At 33.3% G+C, this 20,304-nt stretch overlaps 1 protein-coding gene and 1 non-coding gene across 9 annotated transcripts in view; both read right to left on the bottom strand.

The window, feature by feature from the left end:
* Window positions 1-20,304, bottom strand: part of CNTN1 (contactin 1) — a 377,545-nt gene that overhangs the window by 104,121 nt on the left and 253,120 nt on the right. For all 8 annotated transcript variants that reach the window (XM_004283468.4, XM_004283470.4, XM_033412353.2 and 5 more), the window contains 2 exons: window positions 19,994-20,169; window positions 4,514-4,634 (listed from right to left, as the gene is read on the bottom strand). In XM_004283468.4, the coding sequence (XP_004283516.1) occupies window positions 4,514-4,634; window positions 19,994-20,169 (297 nt within the window). The remainder of the gene's footprint in view (window positions 1-4,513; window positions 4,635-19,993; window positions 20,170-20,304) is intronic.
* Window positions 17,199-17,328, bottom strand: LOC117198030 (small nucleolar RNA SNORA18). Its single transcript, XR_004478950.1, has one exon. It is a non-coding gene; the product is annotated as a small nucleolar RNA SNORA18 (small nucleolar RNA).

Genomic DNA, 20,304 nt, shown 5'->3' with positions numbered 1-20,304 from the left:
TCCATGGTACTAATATACCACAGTTTGTTTAACCACTCACCTGTTTAAGGGCATTTGTTTCCAGTGTTGGGCTATCATGAATAAAACAGCTATGAACATTTGTGTATATATATTTTATGTGGACATAAGTTTTAATGTCTTTGAGATAAATGTCCAAGAGTGCAACTACTGGGTCCTGTAGTAAGCACATGTTTAGAAACAGCCATACTCTTTTCCAGGGTGGCTGTACAATTCTACATTTTCACCAGCAATGTGTGAGTGAGTGACTCTGTTGTTTTGCATCACTATTTCTTTTTTATTTTAGCCATTCTTATAGGTATGTAGTGATATATCACTGTGGCTTTAAATGTGCATTTCCCTAATGGTTAGTGACATTGAACATCTTTTATGTGTTTATCTACCATTTGTATATCATCTTCGATGAAATGTCTGTTCACATCTTTTATCTTTTTTCATATTAGGTTATTTTAATTTTGAGTTTTGAGAGTTATTTATATGTTTTACATACAAACCTTTCTTGGATATATGGTTTGCAAATATTTTCTCCCAGTCTGTTGCTTGTCTTTTCATCATCTTCACAGGGATTTTCACAAAGCAAAAGTTTTAAATTTTGATGAAGTTCAGTTTATCACTTTTTCATTTTATGCATTATGCTTTTGGTGTCAAGTCTAAGAACTCTTCATCTAGCCCTAAGAGCTGAAGATTTTCACCTATACTTTATTTTCTAAAAGTTTCATAGTTTAAAATTTACAAATAAGTCCATGATCCATTTCAAGTTAATTATGTATAAGGTCTGAGGTTTATATCAAGGTCCTTTTTTTTTTTTTTTGAACTATGAATCCTCATTTGTTCTAGCACCGTTTATTGCAAAGGCTAATCTTCCTCCACTGAATTAATTTTCATTTTTGTTATAAATCAGTTGAGCATATGTGTATGGGTCAATTTCTGTGTCCATTGTTGATGCACCATGGTTCACCAGGCCAATCTTTAAGCTAGCTTTGCTAAACCCATCCCAGAGCTATTAATTTAGAAACTTCCAAGAGAGGCTTAGAATTGTGTATTTAAAATTAATTGTAGTAGTAAATCTGATGTACAGTCAAGTCTGGCACCTGCACCCAGAGGTTACACAAAGATTTTTCATGAATCTTTGCTGAAAAGGTTGGTGGAGAGGAAGTAGGGGATAGCAGGTCACCCTGTTTAATTAAATTAAATATATTGAGAAATATTTAACATTTAGGTAAAGCTGTATAAAATAAGAAATGACCACCTAAAAACTCACCATTCAGGTTAAGAAATAAAACATTACTTATTCAGATGTAGCCTTTTGTGGGTCCCCTCCCTCCTTAACCACACTCACCTCCTCTCCTATCTCCAACCCAGGGGTAACAACTCCCCTATATTTCGTGATTATCATTTTCATGCATTCTCTATATTTGACCATATAAAATATGTACACATATTCATATACATACATACATACATACATATATATGTCAGATTTGTTGTTTTAATAGAAACTTGAAGTAAAAGCAACTATCAACTTGATCAGTGTGCAACTTATTCTTGCCAGTTCTCAAACCCAGACCACAGCATATTCTGAAGTCTAGTTTAGCTCTGTTTGCTTAGATTTGGGTATTTTTACTGTTTTCTTTGTTCATCATGCTATTTGATGTCTCAGAACTTTACTCTGGCATTATTTTCCTTCTTCCTGAAATGTACCCATTAAATATTCCTTTAGACATAAGAGTCTCTTGGGAAATAAACTCTGTTTCTGTCGGTCTAAATATAACTATTTTTCCTCGTTATGAAATGATAACTTGTCTGTATATATACTTCTTGGTGGAGAGTTATTTTTCTTTCAGCACATTCCATGGTTGTATTAGTTATCTACTGCTGCATAACAAATTACCCCAGGCCTGAGTGGCTTAAAACAATAGTAAACAGTTATCTCTTTTTTTTTTTTAACATCTTTATTAGAGTATAGTTGCTTTACAATTGTATGTTAGTTTCTGTTTTATAACAAAGTGAATCAGCTATACATATAAACAGTTATCTCTTACAGTTTCTGTGGATTAAGAATTCTTGAGTGGCTTAGCTGAATAATTCTTGATCAGGGTCTGCCATGAAAGTTATAATCAAACTGTTGGCCAAGGCTACAGTCATCTGAAAGCTTGACTGGAAGATCTGCTCTCTAGATGACTCACTCAAATGACTGGGAAGTTGGTATTGGTTATTAATAGGAGGTCTCATTTCCTCTTCATGTGGGCTTCTCTACAAGATTGCTGAAATATTCTCATGACATGGTAGTTGGCTTCCTCCAAAATGAGAATTCCAAAAACCAAGGCAGAAGCAGCAATGTGATTTATGACAATGTTCAGCTCTGTCACTTCTGCTGGCACATACACCAACCCTAAGTGTTAGAGGGATTACACAGGGGCTGGTTTATCAGAAAACAAGGATCACTGAGGGTCACCTTGAAGTCTGGATCCCCCAACTACCTTGTGACTTTTATTACTGCTGCTGAGTAGTTGGCCATCAGAATGCAGTTATGCAGAAATGTATTTGACTATTTGAATTGCAAATTTCTCTTGATATAAATGAATACCTTTTATATTATTAGAAATAACGTTTGGAGAATGATTACAACTTTCAGGCTTTTATCAGTGTTAAGCAATACTTTTTATCTACCTGTATAGTTTTTTCAACATCCTGCTATAGTGCAGGGACTTAAAATGCTATATCATATTTCTACTAAGTGCACTTGCCAGATTGCTTTGCTTTAAGTTATATTTCCTATGACTAAAGGGCTTTAGAAAAAAAAAAACTTTATATTTTCACATAATACCTGCTATACCTTTTTTATATTGGTTTTTCTGTAAAAAATACAGAGTATGATTATTAATTACCTAAGTATGAGTGGATAAGGTTATTAATATTCTTTGACTACCTCTGTAAAATTTCGTCTTCCCTGTGAGTACTGGGAGTTTGCTGCAATGTAATTATATGAAGACACTGATGCACAGGCATTGTAACATAACCCCTATTGTAACACTAATGATAATCTTTTAATATGCAAATAATTTCAATTAAATACAAGCATAGAGTATTGCTGGAAGTGACTTAACAGCTAGTGGTCTGACTAGAAAGAACAGTGAATAGTCCCTCTCCCTGATAACTCTCACAGACAATAGATGTCCCAGATAACAAAATATTCCTAATGGAAATACTGAACCTAAATGAACTTCCTTTAATTTAGCATTTTGTAGCCTTGGAGTTTTATTAATTTTCAATTAATCCAGAATGGGTATTAAGACAAACCATGAATATCATCTCATTTACTAATTGTTTATCTGATTGTGCAAAAACTGAAAAAAAAAAGTGCAATAAATAATGGTCAATAAATATTTCTAGTAGGTAAAATGTGAAAAAAAACAAAGTTTAACATGTCACTGAGACAGAGGGAAAAAGAGAACAATGAAACTATGAGATAGAATTCTGCAACTCACTAAATATTAATAAAAATGCATATGGGAATTTCACAACTTAGTAGAGAAGGTAACTCATATGTACAGATTGCTGTAAAACACATTAGAGAAAGTAATAATTGTTATGAGAGTTTAGAAGAGAGGGCTTATATTTGGGACCTCATAAAAATGACTCATGAGTTTGTTACTTCTTGAGCCAAGTCTTGAAGGATGGATAAGATTTGGGCAACAATAAATGAAAACAGCATGTAGAAGGAATGCTGTGAACCAAGGAACAGAGGTAGAAATCCTAGGGTATTTCTGTGGACTAGTTGGTCAGGAGGAATGGTGAGAGATTAAAGCTAAACAGGCCGAGGTCACCACACCTCATGGAACTTCTTGGGCACTTAGCTAAAAGGAATGGTCTACGTTCTGTAGGCAGGGAGTAAAGAGCCGATGAATGATTTTAAATAAAGTAAGGCATATTCTGAGCTGGCCTCACAGCTATATAGCAGAGGCCAGTAGCAAAGGTGTTGTATTTTCAATAAGCATGTATCCAAGCACATTCTCAATCATTTATAAGAACAAAAGCACTAGTCTGAAAATCAGTAACAAATAGAAACATGATACATGTACAAAGCATTTTTTATTCTAAGATGATACTGGTAAATGTATAACACTTGAGATTATAATAAACAGCACCAGTGTATTTTTTCCATAAAAAATAAAAAAGGAAACAAAACTCTACTCAACACATGAAAAGTATTAGCAGGAACTGAGAACTTCTGGTAAGTACTAAGTTTAAAAGCACAAACATTTAGTAGGAGGTATGTGGTGTAAGTTGCTAAAAAATACGTAGTTCGTAAAACAAACAAAATCAGTTCTGTTTACTACTTGGCTGGCATAAATCAGGCATGGGTGAAGAACTGTTCTCAAGGATCGAGACTCTAAATATATAAGAATTCGTACCAGAGTTACCAGAAGATTATACATATTTATGTAAGTCATATAGCTTTGGTTTTGTGATTCCAAAATGTTGAAACTCTTACCTCTCACAACAAGGTCAGCTGAGGCTGAAGAATTGTCCACAATTGTCTGAGCGGTGCACGTGTACCTCCCAGCGTGTTTTAGCTGGGCATTTCGGATGAGCAGTTCCCCATTGGAATCCAGCTGTCGGCAAAAACAGCAGTCATTCAAATCAGTACATTTTTTTCACCAATTAAATGGTATTTAGGATATGAGAGGTACATTTTCCCCTAACAAAATGAACACCTGTTCGAGATGTGCTAACTCTCTGTGTGTTCTTAGGTTACTTAAACTCTGGGCTTTGGTATCTCAAGTGAAAACTAGAGTGAATTACCTAAGGTCCTTTTTAGCTTTAATGTCTTTAGTATTCTATTATTTATATAATCAGAGGGCATTTTGAGAGAAAACACAGGATGAAACTATTTCATTGATGTCTTTTAAAAAGAAATGTGAAGGTCCAAAAATCTTGATGCTCAATATCAATGAAGATACATAAATGCTGTATGGCTAGGGAGAATTATTAATTTGGTTATGTAAAACCAATCTATACAACTAATTTCAAGACGTGCCACAGTTCATTTTACAAAGATACTAAAAGTGTGCAGAAACTGTCAAAATGGACAATTCTACTAACATGTTCTGTTTTGGCCAAATATAACCTCCTTGTGGGCAAGAATTTTTGTCTTGTTCACTGCTCTATTCCCAGTGCTTAGAATAGTGTTTAACATATTTTTTTTTAAGGAGGCTTGAGGGAATTTTGCTTTTGAATGATAAGGTACCATCCCAATGCAATTTCTAAAAATAGCTAATATTTATAGAATGCCTCCTCTATACAGATCCTGGGATTCTCTTCTGAAAACACTCCTATGAGATAGGTCCTATTTTGTCCATTTTACTAAAGATAAAAGTGAGACTTAGAGTAGCCAAGTAATTTAACTATGGTTACTTGGTTTGCTTGGTTGGAGGAGCATAACATAGTCCATGCTCATTATCTCCAAAATACTCTCTTAAGAGAAAAATTTGGAAAACTCGATTTTTAAATAGACATTTTGTTTCCCTGAGAAACAAAAATATTGATTTACTATTGCAATTATAGATATCCAGATAGATTAAAGGATGAAAAACTAATGATTAGGTTAATATTTCACATAATAGATGAAGGTATTGTTTCTGTTATATGACAGACCTGCAAATTTTAATTATTTAATGACTATATATGGAATAAATGCTCTGCTTCACCATTGGTTCTGCTGGTGGCCCCTTCACATATTAAATTCCCTGCTGGTCTTGGAAAGTATTTGGGTTGCAATCTTTGCTTGATTAATAAGATTAATTAAAAATAATAACTAGTTATCATCTGAGCAGATTGATTCAATTGGTTGTAATAGAATACTACTATCTCCATATAAAGAACTGGTCATGGCCACACACCTTGTTCCTTGGTTTCAGTAATTAAAATCTCTGAAAAATGAAACTAGGGGTCATACAATTTAATGTTAGTTGGAGTCTTCCTGTCCCTTGAGGTCTAAGATTGGGTAAAAATCCAGTTTCCAAGATTTCTTCAAATTCCTAAGGTAGGGGAATTCTTTCCTTCTGTTCTCTTGACCAAGGGCTCCAGACCAACCTTTTCTCTATTTTGCCATGAAACTTACTAGCATGAAGTATTCCCTAGTAAAGTAGGTGTACTAAAGAGTTAAAGGTCATGGAATTGGTTGTATCCCACAAAGTAGGGCAATTATCATCCACTGTATATTTCTATTTTTAAAAGTCCTGCTGGTCATACTTTTACTAAGGATTTCTCAGTGACCTTCACCTGTCTCTGTTCCCTATCATCTTGTTGGCACTCACTCCCACTCCCATATCTTACCTCTCTCTGCTCTTCTCTTCTTTCCCTTCAAAACAAACAACTATTCTTCTTTCCTCATGTTAAGCTGCTTAATTATTGGATTGTTGCTTGGATTCTGACAATACTTCTTCCTCAAACCCTTACTTTCTGTTTTTAGCTTTTGCCGTTTCTTTACCTCTTACCCCTCAGTCCATTTTAATCTGGTTCCCAACTCTTCAACTCATTTTACTTGACTTCTAATAGCATTTGACCTTTCTTCCCCAAACACCCAACTTTTCTAGTCATCTGTGACAGGACATTTTCCAGAAAGTTTGAGAAAATTCTTAACCTCTCATCTTCTTCAACTTCCTTATAATTCCAAAATAAATTATTGAATTTATCCCTTCCTTTTCTTCAACACTTCCTCTGTCCTTGTCCAAGCTACCAACATCTCTCACTGAACTACTATGTCCTATTTGGTCATGACTCTCACCCCTGTCCCATCTATTCTTTTCTCTACTTAGCACTCAGGGTGACCTTTAAAAAATGCAAATTATGATCAAATCATCCCTTTCTATAAAAACAAACTAAAACCTTTAAAAATGTTCCACTTCTTGGAATAAAAGCCATAAGTGTTATGATAGTCAACTTGGCTCCATTCTCTAAATTCTGTCCAATATTCCAGCTCAACCAGTGCCACCATTGCACTTACACTCTGCTCTCCAGAAGAACATTCCCTTTTCAAGACCTTAAATGTATCTTGTTATCTCCTATCTCTGGTTCTCCAAGGTGTTTCCTTTCCTGGAATTTGATCTCTTCATACCCCACCATCTTACCACCTTCATCTAAATAACATTTACCCTCCCCCACCAATATCAGTTCAAATCATTTCCTTAAGCAAATCTTTCTGTTTTCTGTTGTTACATTTTGCCATAGCACATTTTACTTAATGTGATATTATATGTATCATTTACAATAAAATATTTTTGCAATTATATGATTAAAGTTGGTTTCCCCGAAGGACTGTAAGTTTTATGAGAGGAGGAAACATGCCTGATTTCTTCAGCATTGTATCCCTGTGTTACATGTGTACAGCTGTATGTGCTGTATCCCTAAGACCAGCACAGTCCCAGGGATATAACAACACCAAATATACATTGTTTGAGTGAATTTTTCAGCATGCTTATTAAGACTTCTGGCATCTGCCCTTAAGATAATACATGTTTACTTCTTTTCAGGTACAAGCAGAGTTAGGATAGCAAGTTCATATAGCCCATCACAATGGCAGAATTTTGTAAGCACATAATGAGACATTTTGATGTCAGGATGAAGTACACACTCTTGTCACCTCTTTTCCCACTTCCTGTGCCCCAGAAACTTACATTTTACCATGTGTTCTCTTTCCTGCAGACCTTTGTACATATCACTTGCATTGCCTGGATTCTCCCATCTCCCACTTCTATCACTTGGCTAACTTCAAGTCGTGGTTTAGATGCCCCTTTCTTCTCTAGAATCCAAAGTCCTGGTTAGGGGATTGCCCCTTGCATATTTTCATTTTAACTATCCCTTTCTATTCTAATTATTTAGTTGTTCATTTCTTCTACTAGACTGTAATTCTTTGAGGAAGGGACTAGGTCTTATTTATTATTACATAAAAATTATGTATTGTGATATCTGACATACAGGAGGAATTCAACAAATAAATATTGCATAAATGAATTAAAATACCTATTATCTAAAATGTTTTTTATTAAATTCTTTTAGTAATTTCATATGATTTTTCACATAAGATAATGATAATATTATAAGATAAAATAGCTGAATTGAGAACAACTATTGCTATCCATATACCTGAGTTCAGCTATCAATTAATAATATATTTCAAATTATTTGTAAACAATTTCATGAGTAAATATAAACATTTTAGGAATAATGTGTAAATTTATAGAGAAAAGAATGCAGTTGACATATAAGAAAATGGACACCTCTAAGTTTTTCAACCACCCATATTTGTTGTAAAGAATTAGGCCTTTACAAATTCAAAATTTGTAATACAAATCACAAATTTACAGAGAGATCTGCCCTTTCTGTCAGCTTCTGGAAGGTAACCTGTAGTATTCTTTCTTTGCCTGGGCATCTTGGGTCATACTGAATAGTTCTAACCATGTGATTTAGGGTGGAAGTTAGCCACACCTGTATAGTTTTAGAGTAGGGGCTGACCATGCCAAAAAGACTAACATTGTGGCTTAGGGTAGGGGCTTTGGGTCATGTGTTATCAATCAACCTAGATATTGAGATTAACCATTTGAGCAATCAATCAGTCAATCAATGCCTACATGATTAAGCCCTGGTTAAATCTCTAGATATCAAAGCTCAGGAAAGCATCCCTGGTTGGTAATACTCTGTGCCTACTGCCACAGACCATAGCTGGTAGAGTAATGCATCCTGACTCCATGGGGAGAGAACAATGGAAGCTCTGTGTTTGGTACGTCTCCTGGGCTCTGCCCCATGCATTTCTTCCCTTCGTTGCTTTTAATCTGCATGCTATTTGGGTAATAAATTGTAAGCATGAGCATAATAGCTTTCAGGGAATTCTGTGAGTTCCCTCTAGCACAAGGAAACTGAGGCTGGTTTTGGCAACTCCTGGAACTTGCAGTTGGTTTCAGAACTGAAGATGGTCAGTTCTGAAGTCAGGACTCTGCCTGACTTTGTAGTTGGCCAATTCTACATATCATACTAAATAGAATTCACCTAAGGGGGGAGGGGTAAAGAAATATTATTTTATTACCTATAGCTATCTTTTTAAAAATATTTAAAGTAAGAAGAGAGTAAAGTTGTGTATATGGGGAAGGTAATAATAAAAGAGTTTTTCTTGAGCCATTGTAGGTGCTAACTGACATATTTCTGAGACAATTTCTAGTGAGAAAAAATAATATAAAATAATTACCGTAAAATGAAATAATTTAAACACTATATATTAATAAAACAGACTGCTTTAATGTGCTTTAACATCCTTAAAGTTCAATACATCATAGTACTGAACTTTGACATTAAATATTCATTAATGGAAAGATATTAAAAAATATTTTTAAACTATCATGACACAAGATAATAGCTATATTTGAGAAAGAATAATGTTTGCATAAAATTAAAAGCACTTAGCTCTATTGCATGCTTTTATTATGTTAACTCACTACTTGGGTTGCTCCATGTATCCAAATGAAAGATAATCCTGTTGCTAAACTTCCACTATTTCAATGAACCATGGGATTAGATTGGAATTTGAAAAATAAAATACTTCAGAAATTAAAATTTAAAAAAAATTCAACCTTAAAAAAAAATTCAACCTTATAATAAAAAAACGAAAGCAGGAAAATAATATAAAAATAATTTGCGACACCATAATTACCCTTTGTAAAATATTTGAATGCTGTACACCTAATAATCTTCTTTAATGAAATTGCTATAATTTTCCCGAAAATCTCAGTTTGAAACACAGTGCTGTTTTCATATTCACTTATTTAATCCTGAGAGGAATAATGTTGTTATGCTTTTCATACTTTTCACATGTAATGAAAAACACAAACTATTTTGTCTTAAAATATCATATTAAAGTTATACTTACTGAATCTTCATAATAAACTCCTTAAAAACTTTTAATTAAACTATTCTAAAAGTTTAATGCTAAACTCATTTTAAAAGTTAGGCTTGTTTTAAACATTAGGACTTAGGTAGGTAATGATAGGCCGATTTGCATAAAGCAGTAATAAGCGACTTTAACATTTATTCTCATTCGATCTATATTTGGTGAAGGTGTGGCACTGAAACACCTCAAAAGGAAAATAAAGAAAAAATATGCTATATCATTTCCAATTGAGTTGTGTATGTATAAAAGCTTTGCTGACGTTTTTATAAATGGCACTAGCACTTTCCATACCTCAGGAGAAGTTGAGGTTCTCAGTGGTCGACAGAACGCTTACAAAGCAAGTAAAGATCATGGCTCTCAGCACATTCTAGCCACAAATTAGATACGAATGCTCTCTCTATTTTCACTAAAAACCACAGCTTGGCTGAATTACAAAATGCTTCCCTTCATATGAGGAGAGTTGAATCACATACTGGAAATTGTGATAGCACAGCTCAGGGATGTTCCAAAGTGTATATGTGGTTTACCACTTAGAAACTTCCCAAGTTTAAATCAAAAGACTTCCAAAATATAAATGCCTATTCCTTCCTTTCCACTCCCCCATGAACTAACTTTGAAAAATCAGTCCTGCAGTATAAATGAGTCTGAATTACTAAGTTGTATTAACAAATTCAGTTAATCATAATGAACAAAGAAATATGCCATAAAGTATATACAAGGTCTAGATAAAGCTTAGAGGTCATAATGGCTCTATAAAAACATCTCTTTTGTTCCATTGAAGTTCAGAATGAAGAGACAAATATGGAAGACTGGAGGAAAGCATAGCCTTTAAAGAGAATACTCTAGAAACCTGTAAGCAAAAATTATTAAATATGTATGATACATGCTATATCCATGAAAAATAAACATTTTTCTTTTTTACTTTTGGCTTCCTAGGTTAAAGAAGGAATAAATGTAGCAAATTCATCAGATGCAACTGCAAACTTTAACACCACCATCACCAACACACGAGCAAAAAAAAAAAAAAAAGAAAGAAAAAAGTAAGCGTTTTATAGGTGCCAGGGGCTATTATAAAAACATGCGCAAATTCACTTATAACAACAACCCTGGGAAAGGGGTACTATTCTTAACTGTATTTTAGAGATGAGGAAACAATAATACTGTAACTACAACCACCACTACTGCTACCACTGTTGCCGTTAATAGGATACTACTACTGCTGCTATTAATATCAATATTAAGATTGCTACTACAACTTCTGCTATTGTTACTGCCATTGCTGTAGCTACTATGAACTCCTACTAATACCTGATCTAGCTTATTAAATGCCCTTAAGATGACTTGCAATGTGCTAGCTACTTTACATATATGTTTCCTATTTAATTTTTATAAGACTCAGGGAGATATGTTTAATCTTTCCATTTTACAGATAAGGAATTTTAGATTTTAAGTTAAGCTACTGGTAGAAGGCTCAATAGTTAACCTGTTTTCCCCAAGTTAAGCTGTTGCCAAAGTAGTGCTTCATGGGTCAAACAATTGAACTTAGATTCACAGTTTGGTAGGTAAAAGTGGATATTTTCTCATAACAGGAAAAATACAATATGTTATATTTTCTTTCTTTCTTTGTTTAATTTTTAACCTATTTAAATGCTCAAACATAAGAAAATAGAAAGAATAGTACAATGGCCACCCATATACTAACCAGTTAGATTCAACAGTTGTAAACTTCTTGCCATGTTCACTTTATCTAATTATCCAGCTGTCTATCTATTGTTGAATCCTTAAAAAACAAATTACTGATACCATCGTAATTCATTCGTCAAAATATTAAATTGAATCTCCAAAACGGTAAAACCATTCTCTTAAATAATCACAGACACACAATCACACACAACATAATTAACATTAATTTCTTAATATGATCTAATATTCAAGTTAGTGTTATTTTAAGTAATGCATCAGCATTAAGTTTGCCTGAATGTAAAAAAAAATTAAAAAGACATAACTTACAAAATCTTATGAAAATGAGTATTATCATTACAAATATACATACTTAAATATATTAGTGAAATAGTTTAGGATAATTACTGAGAGGTCACCCCGTACTTACTCGATCAATGGAGATGTTGAATATCCCTGAATTTGGCTATTTTGATGGCTGAAGAGTTCAATTTTGATCAATCGGACCATTTTAAATTAAAACTCATAAGGAAGGAAATTTTCTTTTCGATGTCTACTAAGCATTTTAAAAGATGGACAAAACCATCAAAGCCTTGGGTTTAGAACCCATATTTTTGAGTTGAAAGAAAACTTGAACACTGTTTAATTTATATGGTTTTTAAATTGGTTTCCATTAGCCTTAGGGTTCTGAAGACCTTCATGGATCACTTAGTAGAAAGAAGGGATCAGAATGGGATGTGTTTTGGGACAGGAAGATGTGAGATGCCCTATAGTTAAGGCTTTGGTCTCCTACACATGCTCACAAACATGGGTACAATTTTTTCAGTCAGACCAACTTTACCTTCATCTTTGATATTTATTGGAGTTCTAATTTAAATTTTCTTTGCAAAAAGAATTCTGCTGCTAAAAACCTTCTGCTGTTGTTTTTCAAAACTTCTGGTGTGGCCCAACTTCCTCATATGACAGATGAGAAGCCTGAGGCACAGATTGACTGCTTTGCCCAAGATCATATAACTTGTCAAGGGCAAAACAACAACAAAATTCCAGATCTTTAGATAATGTTCTGTTTTAAAAACTAGTTTTTTTAAAAAATTAGTTAGTTTTTTTGGAATATGAGAGCTAATGACAAAATAGTATATTTCTAGTGTGATATAGTAAATAAAACATCAAAATTGACAATGTAAAATTATAAAATAAAATTCCTAAGACACCAAAAGTTTATATGTTTATTTCCCCTTCTTTTTATTTTATATACACACTGTGTTTTGCAAGCATAAAGAGCCAGAATAATTATTCCAGTGATGATTAAGTATGCAAGGAGTTCTATGTAAAACAAATGGGACTTTAATTTTGAATGAATTTTTAGAAATTTCTCCAAACCAGTACATTTCTGAAGAAAAAAAGACTTGCTGCTATATGTGCTTAATTCCAAATATTTAATCTTATCTTTGACAAATGCTTCTAAAGTCTAGACTCTGGGAGTCTCTGTTAGAGAATAACTTTAGCTGGCATGATCTCTGCCCTGGAAGTGTGATGATCTAGAAAATAGCAAAATAAAATAGGATAGTTAGGTGTAAGTCAAGTTTTATTAGGGTAATGAAAGGGAGGTAGAGAAAGTTCAGACAGAATGAGGGATGATAGAATTCTCTCTTTTCCAGTTAATTACCCTTAGTAGAGAAACAATTTGGGCACAGGTAGCCTGCCTCTGTGGGTTTTGTGTGGACCACAGAACTATGTCAGGGGACATTTCACATATTTCTTTCTTTCTCCCAAAATTTAAAGAGTCTTGAATTCACAAAACACATGCAGTCTATCCTCTACTTCTGATACTATTTTGAAAAATGCTTTATCTATCCTCTTATAATTTCTTTTTTTGTCGTCAGCACTCTCATTTGCTCAAAATAATATAACTTCTCTTTGTTTCCAATATACTATGCTTAAAAGTTTTCAGTCCCTTTTTTCTTAAGTCTTTTTTAAAAAAATCTCCCTTGAGAACAGCATTTCTCAATCTTGACCCTATGGATAATTTGGACCAGTTAATTCTCTGTTGTGGAGGACTGTCCTCAGCATTATGGGATATTTAGCAGCACCCGTGCTAGAGAGGTGCCCGTAATACACCACTTGCCTGCAGTTGTGATAAACAAAAATGTCTCCAAATATGACCAAATTTCCCTAGGGAGAAAAATTGTTCCTGGTTTAGAACAACCATTTTAGGGCTTACATCATCTCACTGTGCCCTCTTGGTTTTCTGCTGTTTCTTCAGCTCTAATTTGATTCTTGTCTTAGTCTGGATTATGGCCTAACACTCCTTTTCTGCTGTAACCTGTTGCCCCATAACTCTGGACAATCTTTATCTTCTTGTTCAATAATGACAGAGAGCCAATGAAATTGAAGAAACAAAAAAAAAAATGACTTCTGTTTATTACTGCTTCTCTTTCTCTCTTTTTGCATGCACAGAAGCAAAACATCTGTTCAAATTCTGTTCTTCTAGTATGAGATACATGTTTCAGATTTAAACACATTTTTGTGACATGTTCAGTAGAATTAATATTTTCTTTCAGCCTTAGGGTAAGAAATCTGTCTACTTTGGTTTTGAATGCTGTCTATACAGTCAGAACAAATGCATGTCCACACACCTGCAAACACACACACATAACCTATCTCTCTAAAGGAGATCACTAAGAACTGCCTAGAGTTTTATAGTTAGGCAATCTGAAACTCTGTAGACTCGACTTACAATGTGATGCAAAGGTTTCTAATCGTGTAGGGAGAATAAAGTAATTTGGATAACTTTGAACATAAAAAGTTCATTAAACAAGATTATAGAATAAGTTAGGAGTTGAACTGCTGTTCAACTGCTGTCTTATAGTGTTTCAAATAATGGGAGGGAGGTTATTTAAATAGATATAGACATGAGTACCAGTCAATGGATTAGAAACAAGTGGTGAAGACCACAGGGTCTACAATCAAACCACCTTGGTTTCAAATCCTCTCTCTGCCACCAGTAAGTTGTATGACTTTAGACAAGTTACTTAACGTTTCAAATCTTGTTTCCCCACCTCAGAAATTGAGAAAAAAATCACAGTAATATGTGCTCCATAGAGGACTGCTATGAAGATCACCTGAGAAATACATGAAAAGCATTTAATCCAATGCTGGCTAAACAGCAAGCACTCAGTAAAATGTTGACTATTATTACCTCTCCATTGCCCTCAGCAAGGAAATACCTAGAATCTTTTGTCTCAAACTAGGTATCCAGTAGAGCAAACAGTGCAAAATATCAATCATGAAAAATGAGATCTATAACCAGAAAAAAACTATCTGGCAAAAGCTTCTGGAATTTTCGATGTAGAATGATTGCTCTATTATAAAAAGTATTAGTAATAACCTGCCAGATCTTGTGCCAAGAACTTTATAGGCATTCTCTCATTGAATTCTCACAAAAATATTATGAAGTAACCAGTATTGCAAACCCAATGAAGTAACCTGAATGAAATAAGTGAATTACTAATAAAAGTTTACAGAGGGGGAAATCTGAAACTTAGAGAGGCTTAATCACTGACTCTAGATTAAGCTTAATGGAGCCTAGAGCTCTGGTTGTGGCAAAGCCTCTGAACAATTCATATGATATTTATGAATTCAAAGCAGGTATGTAAAATCTTCTAACTGAACTATAATTTTAACTTTATTTGTAAACAGAAACAAAGGTATTATAGCAGCAATACCAGAATTAGAAAGTTTAAGAAACTCAACGTGGTTAACTAAAATAATGGCTCTGACAGGGAGAACTGTCAAATAGTTGAAGGAAAATGACTCAAAATGGGTGTCAAAAGTTAGATAGCTCCTGAAAAAAAATTTCTGCCGATCAGGTACCACCATGAGAAAGGAATAAAATGATATATTACAAATACATATTTTTTGGTAGATAGTCTTACATCCTTTATAGAACAAAAGGGATTATAAATTAAATTGGTAAGTAAAATGACTCCACTTTTGTATTTACTCTAAACGAGGAAGTAGCTATTGAACTGGAAAATCAAAATAGAAATCATTTTATATTTGGACTTGAAAAATATAGGTATTTGCCATATAAATTTGACAGAATAAAAGAATGCCAGATAAACTACTTATAAGCTTATTGTATCTAAGCTCCAAAGTTATGAAATTTGTAATTCATATATATATGTATATATACATATATATACTTAACATCAACGCATAAATTCAAGTTCAAATGAAACATTTACTGACCCTAGTTACATAACGATGTAACACTCAGTGAATATTTATTGAATAGTGAAAGAATAAATAACATGACAGGTAAGTTAGATATTTAACTTCTTAATATTTTTTCTATAATCGGTATTGTTTACTTACAACTTTAAAATTAATAGCTACATTTTAAAACTAATTAATTCAAAAGAGTTTTACATAAAGTAGGATCATAAATGTAATAGAAATGTTATTTATATATTTAAATTTTATAGGTCACTATAAATTCTTAAAAGAAATGCACATCTTCAAAAATATATAGTTACTTTTTTCCTGATAATTATATTAATATAATTGGAAAAAGTATAAAGAAAAAAATTTAAATCACACATCTTAGATATAATTTGATATAGATATATTAGATATATTATAATTATATATATATGATAGATATATTATAATTTGTTTAATTTCATAAAGCTTCAAGTTCCAAGTAGGTCAGGCTGTGAAATTTGAAACCTTATGCACGGTTGCCACATGGTGGTCAAGATCAAGAATAGCAAGCTAAACTCACAGCATGCTTGATTATTGAATATAACGTATTATTGAAGCCAAACTTGAAAATAAAAACTTAGGTTCTTAAAATTAAAAGTGTAAATTTTTATGTCTGTATTCTTCATGAATTAGAGTTTCTGATATTAATTTTTAGCAATTAAAATTATTAAAACATGATGGTGACAATGACATCAGTTTTGTTAACTGTGATAGCTACCAAGTCATTTATATTTAAATTTTAAACTCATAGGGTAGCTCTGATTTATTTTGGATCAGAGCCTGTGCTTGTCTTTTGTTCCTACAAAAAGTGTAAAGGTTTTTTTGTTATTATGTGTAACACAGGCAAATTATTTAAGTCAATACATTTTTAAGGAATTTCACATGTTCTGATTCCTTCCACTGCCAATCACCTTGGTTTCTCCAATGTTTGATCCATAATTTTCAAGATAACCCTTTCAAAAAGAATTTTGTCTCAATCCACAGTTGTCATGTTGTTGGTCCACAATTCTTTTAGTTGGGCTTCTTTGATCTCCAGTGGAATATGGACACACTTCAAAATTCCCCACCTGTAATCTTTGGGATCCAATTTCCTCAAGCAATTTACTTTAGGACCATGTTTAGGGTCAAAGGAGATGGATCTGCCTGGCACTGAATTTTAGACACCCTCTAAACATGCATTAAGTTCAAACCATATTCACTCTTAAGCTATCACACCTTAGAACAGATCGTTGGGATATGCCAATACCCAAGATAAAAAGTTTGACTGTTAGGTTTTTCATAGTTTATTAGCAGCTATCTTGAAGTTCTTTCCCACAGATCTAACACGTAGTTCTCTCATAAAGGAAACCACATGGTTACTCTATGAGGCATTTCCAACAATGTTGGTCTGCAGAAAAAGTCCCATTGGGATAGACCTCAACAGTGCCTGTGTTCGTCTTATTCACTGTTTTATACACCCTAGTGCCTATCACTATTCCTGCTGTGGTATGGGTTCAGTACTATATTTTTAAACGAACAAGTGATATTCAATAATTGAAATGTTGCCAGAATTAAATAAAATATAAAAACATGATTTAAAAAACCAAGAAATTATATACTGACATATTTGCTAGTGCAATTTGAATAACAGACAAACGCAGGCAGCAGTGTTCCTTCCTTCGAATCTGCTTTCCCCAATACCTGCCATCCCTGTTATGTTTTCATTCACTGAGCTTTAGGTTGGAAGAACTCCTCCTTCTGAGTTTTCTATTAGTGACCCCAGAAGCAATTACTAGCCATTAGTACTGGCTTCCAAAAGGTGGATCAGACCCATACGGTGTTTTACTCAAATTTGTGTGGTACATTTAGCAGTGAAGTGTGACTTTGAAGTTTGCTTTAAAAGAGAAGGAGGATGCAAGGGAAAGCTTCATAGATCTTTCTTAGGTTCAAAAGGCAGAATTAAGTTTAATAATTCAAAATACATTTCTTATCTGGGTTTTTTAATTATTTACAGAGTTAAATCGACTTGTCCATCTACAAAGTGCTAAAAATGTGTCTTTGATACTTTTACTCACTGAAGTTGCATACTTAACCAGTGAGTATGTTTTATGCCGCTGATTGTTATTATGCTTCTTATATGGTGGAATGAAGCTGAAACTGAGCCCCTGAAGCCAGAGTATGGGCTCAGAGTCAGGGTCTGCTCTGGCTTCCCTGAGGGGCAACAACCTGAACCCCTGTGGCTAACATCCACGAAAGGAAGGAGTACAGTTGGTGATGACCAAAGTCTCTTACATTGTTATGACCTAATGTAATAATTATTTCTTAATTAGTCTTTCAGTGGTTTACTTTTCTCTTTTTTCAAGCCATGGGTCTCTTTTATCTTATTTCTCTCTTTTTTTGTCTTTTTCTCTCTCCTCCTCCTCCCCCCGCACCTCTCTCTTTCTTTCTCTTCTTTCCATCCCTCCCTCCCTCCCTTCCTTCCTTCATTTCTTTTTTGAAATGTTTATTTACGTCAATCAACATAAAGTAACTTATTTTAAAGAACATAAAGAGGCTCCACATATGAAGTTTCAGCTTAACTTAGGGTAAGTTATACCTTCAAATCTATTTTCAGAGACTCTACTGCAGCTATAAGTAACTACTTGTATAAACTATGCTTGTTGCATTTTAGAAAATATTCAATATATAACATCAAGCAAATTCAAAAGTCTACTTTTTTAAAATAAAATCTCTGTTTAGCTCACTTCTTTTCTTCAAATGAGTAAAAACTGAGTGGTATTTGCTTTTCTTGCAAAACAAAACACAATTTGAAGAAATTATTAAAGACAATGGTGCCAAATTTATTAATGTTGGGCATTCTTATAATTAAGCACATCAAAATAGATATATAAAGAAAAAATATCACACGGTATAATGTTAAAATCATTCTCTACAAATTCCCAGTTGTTTATTTTTAAAGTATAAATTTGTGTCAGAAACTGGAAGACAGTAGATTCACTGTAGATGTACAGTTTTAGCTAGATCTGTTAGATTAAAAAGAAAGAAACTGGAATTACAGTTAACATATAGAAGGCACAAACATTGATACTGTATTGATAATTGTTCTATGAATCTATCTAATAAAAATTTAAGAATAAATGTCTCCATCCAGTTAAAAACAATCTTAACCTGACTGAAAACTTGTTTTGGCTTTTTAAAGCGGAAAGTTCTAGAAGAATTTTTTTGAAAGAGTTAGACAATTTGAAAACGTAATATTATAATAGATACATATCAAACTTCAGAGTTCGTAGGACTTGAAAATCTTAAATACTCTACTGAGTTAATTCAAACTTTTATTAAAAATTGACTTCTAAAATTAGAATTAAAGTTTTCTTGACTAAGCATATGTTCTAAATAGGTCTTTAGGTTCCTAAATGATTGCCTTTCTAAAGAACAGACTGGAAGAAGAAGTGATCAATTTGCCCTTTAAATACACTGTAATTTAGGCAGACCTATCAGTGCAACAAGTGTGTTCCTATGCAAGTTGTTATACTTGCGTTACTTCCCAGTCTTTTTCCTCTATTTTCATTTCTATACAACGATACCACTATGCTTAATTATAGGACTTGTATCATGTAAGCTTTCTTATTCTTAAAATACAGCCATTTAACCCTTTTAAAAATTGCATGGACTAGTTCTCCAAACCCTCCCACATATATAGCTTGTCTATTTCTTACCCTCAAAGAATAAAATAAATGCCATAAAGTCATCACTATAACAAAGGATAAGTCCTGTGCTCTTACTTAGTTTAAAATGAATGTGAAGGCACTTAGAACCTATAGTACAGATATAATGAGGCAGAGTACACATTAATATAAAAATTGTATTATAATAAAGAGGAAGTGGACCTAAAGCACAATGAATATTTATTGATTAATATCGCTACCAAAATCCTCAGGGCTAGCCATTTTTAGAAAGGTTCAGGAATACTACAATTAATATAAGGAGACTCATGAAAAAATTTTACCTGTTTTCCAGTCTCATGTACATGATTATGGTAATAGCAGGTGCAATGCAGACACATGGGGGGTGTTGGGATGTTAATAAGATGAAAAATAAAATACATACCATAAAATTCCGCTGGTAATGAATGTTCTCTTTGTTAAAGTCGATCACATAGCCATTGAAGGACCAAACAAATGTGAGATCCAGTGCAGGATCAAAAGAAGCGGCACACTGCATGGTTGCATTTTCTCCAACAGTGATATCGGCATTAATTGGAGCCAATATAATTCGTGTGGGATCTATACATTTTTAAATAAAGGAGTAAACCACAATTCAAAAAAATATGAGACACCATATTATCTAGTACATTAAAAAATAAAAATCAATATAGCTGAAATCTCTGTGCAAAACAATAAGATATTTACAAATTTAAA

This window comes from Orcinus orca, chromosome 11 (genome assembly GCF_937001465.1).
Source record: "Orcinus orca chromosome 11, mOrcOrc1.1, whole genome shotgun sequence".
Lineage (NCBI taxonomy): Eukaryota > Metazoa > Chordata > Mammalia > Artiodactyla > Delphinidae > Orcinus > Orcinus orca.
Note: the sequence above shows the minus strand (reverse complement) of the source record. Positions and strands in the feature narration are given on the sequence as shown.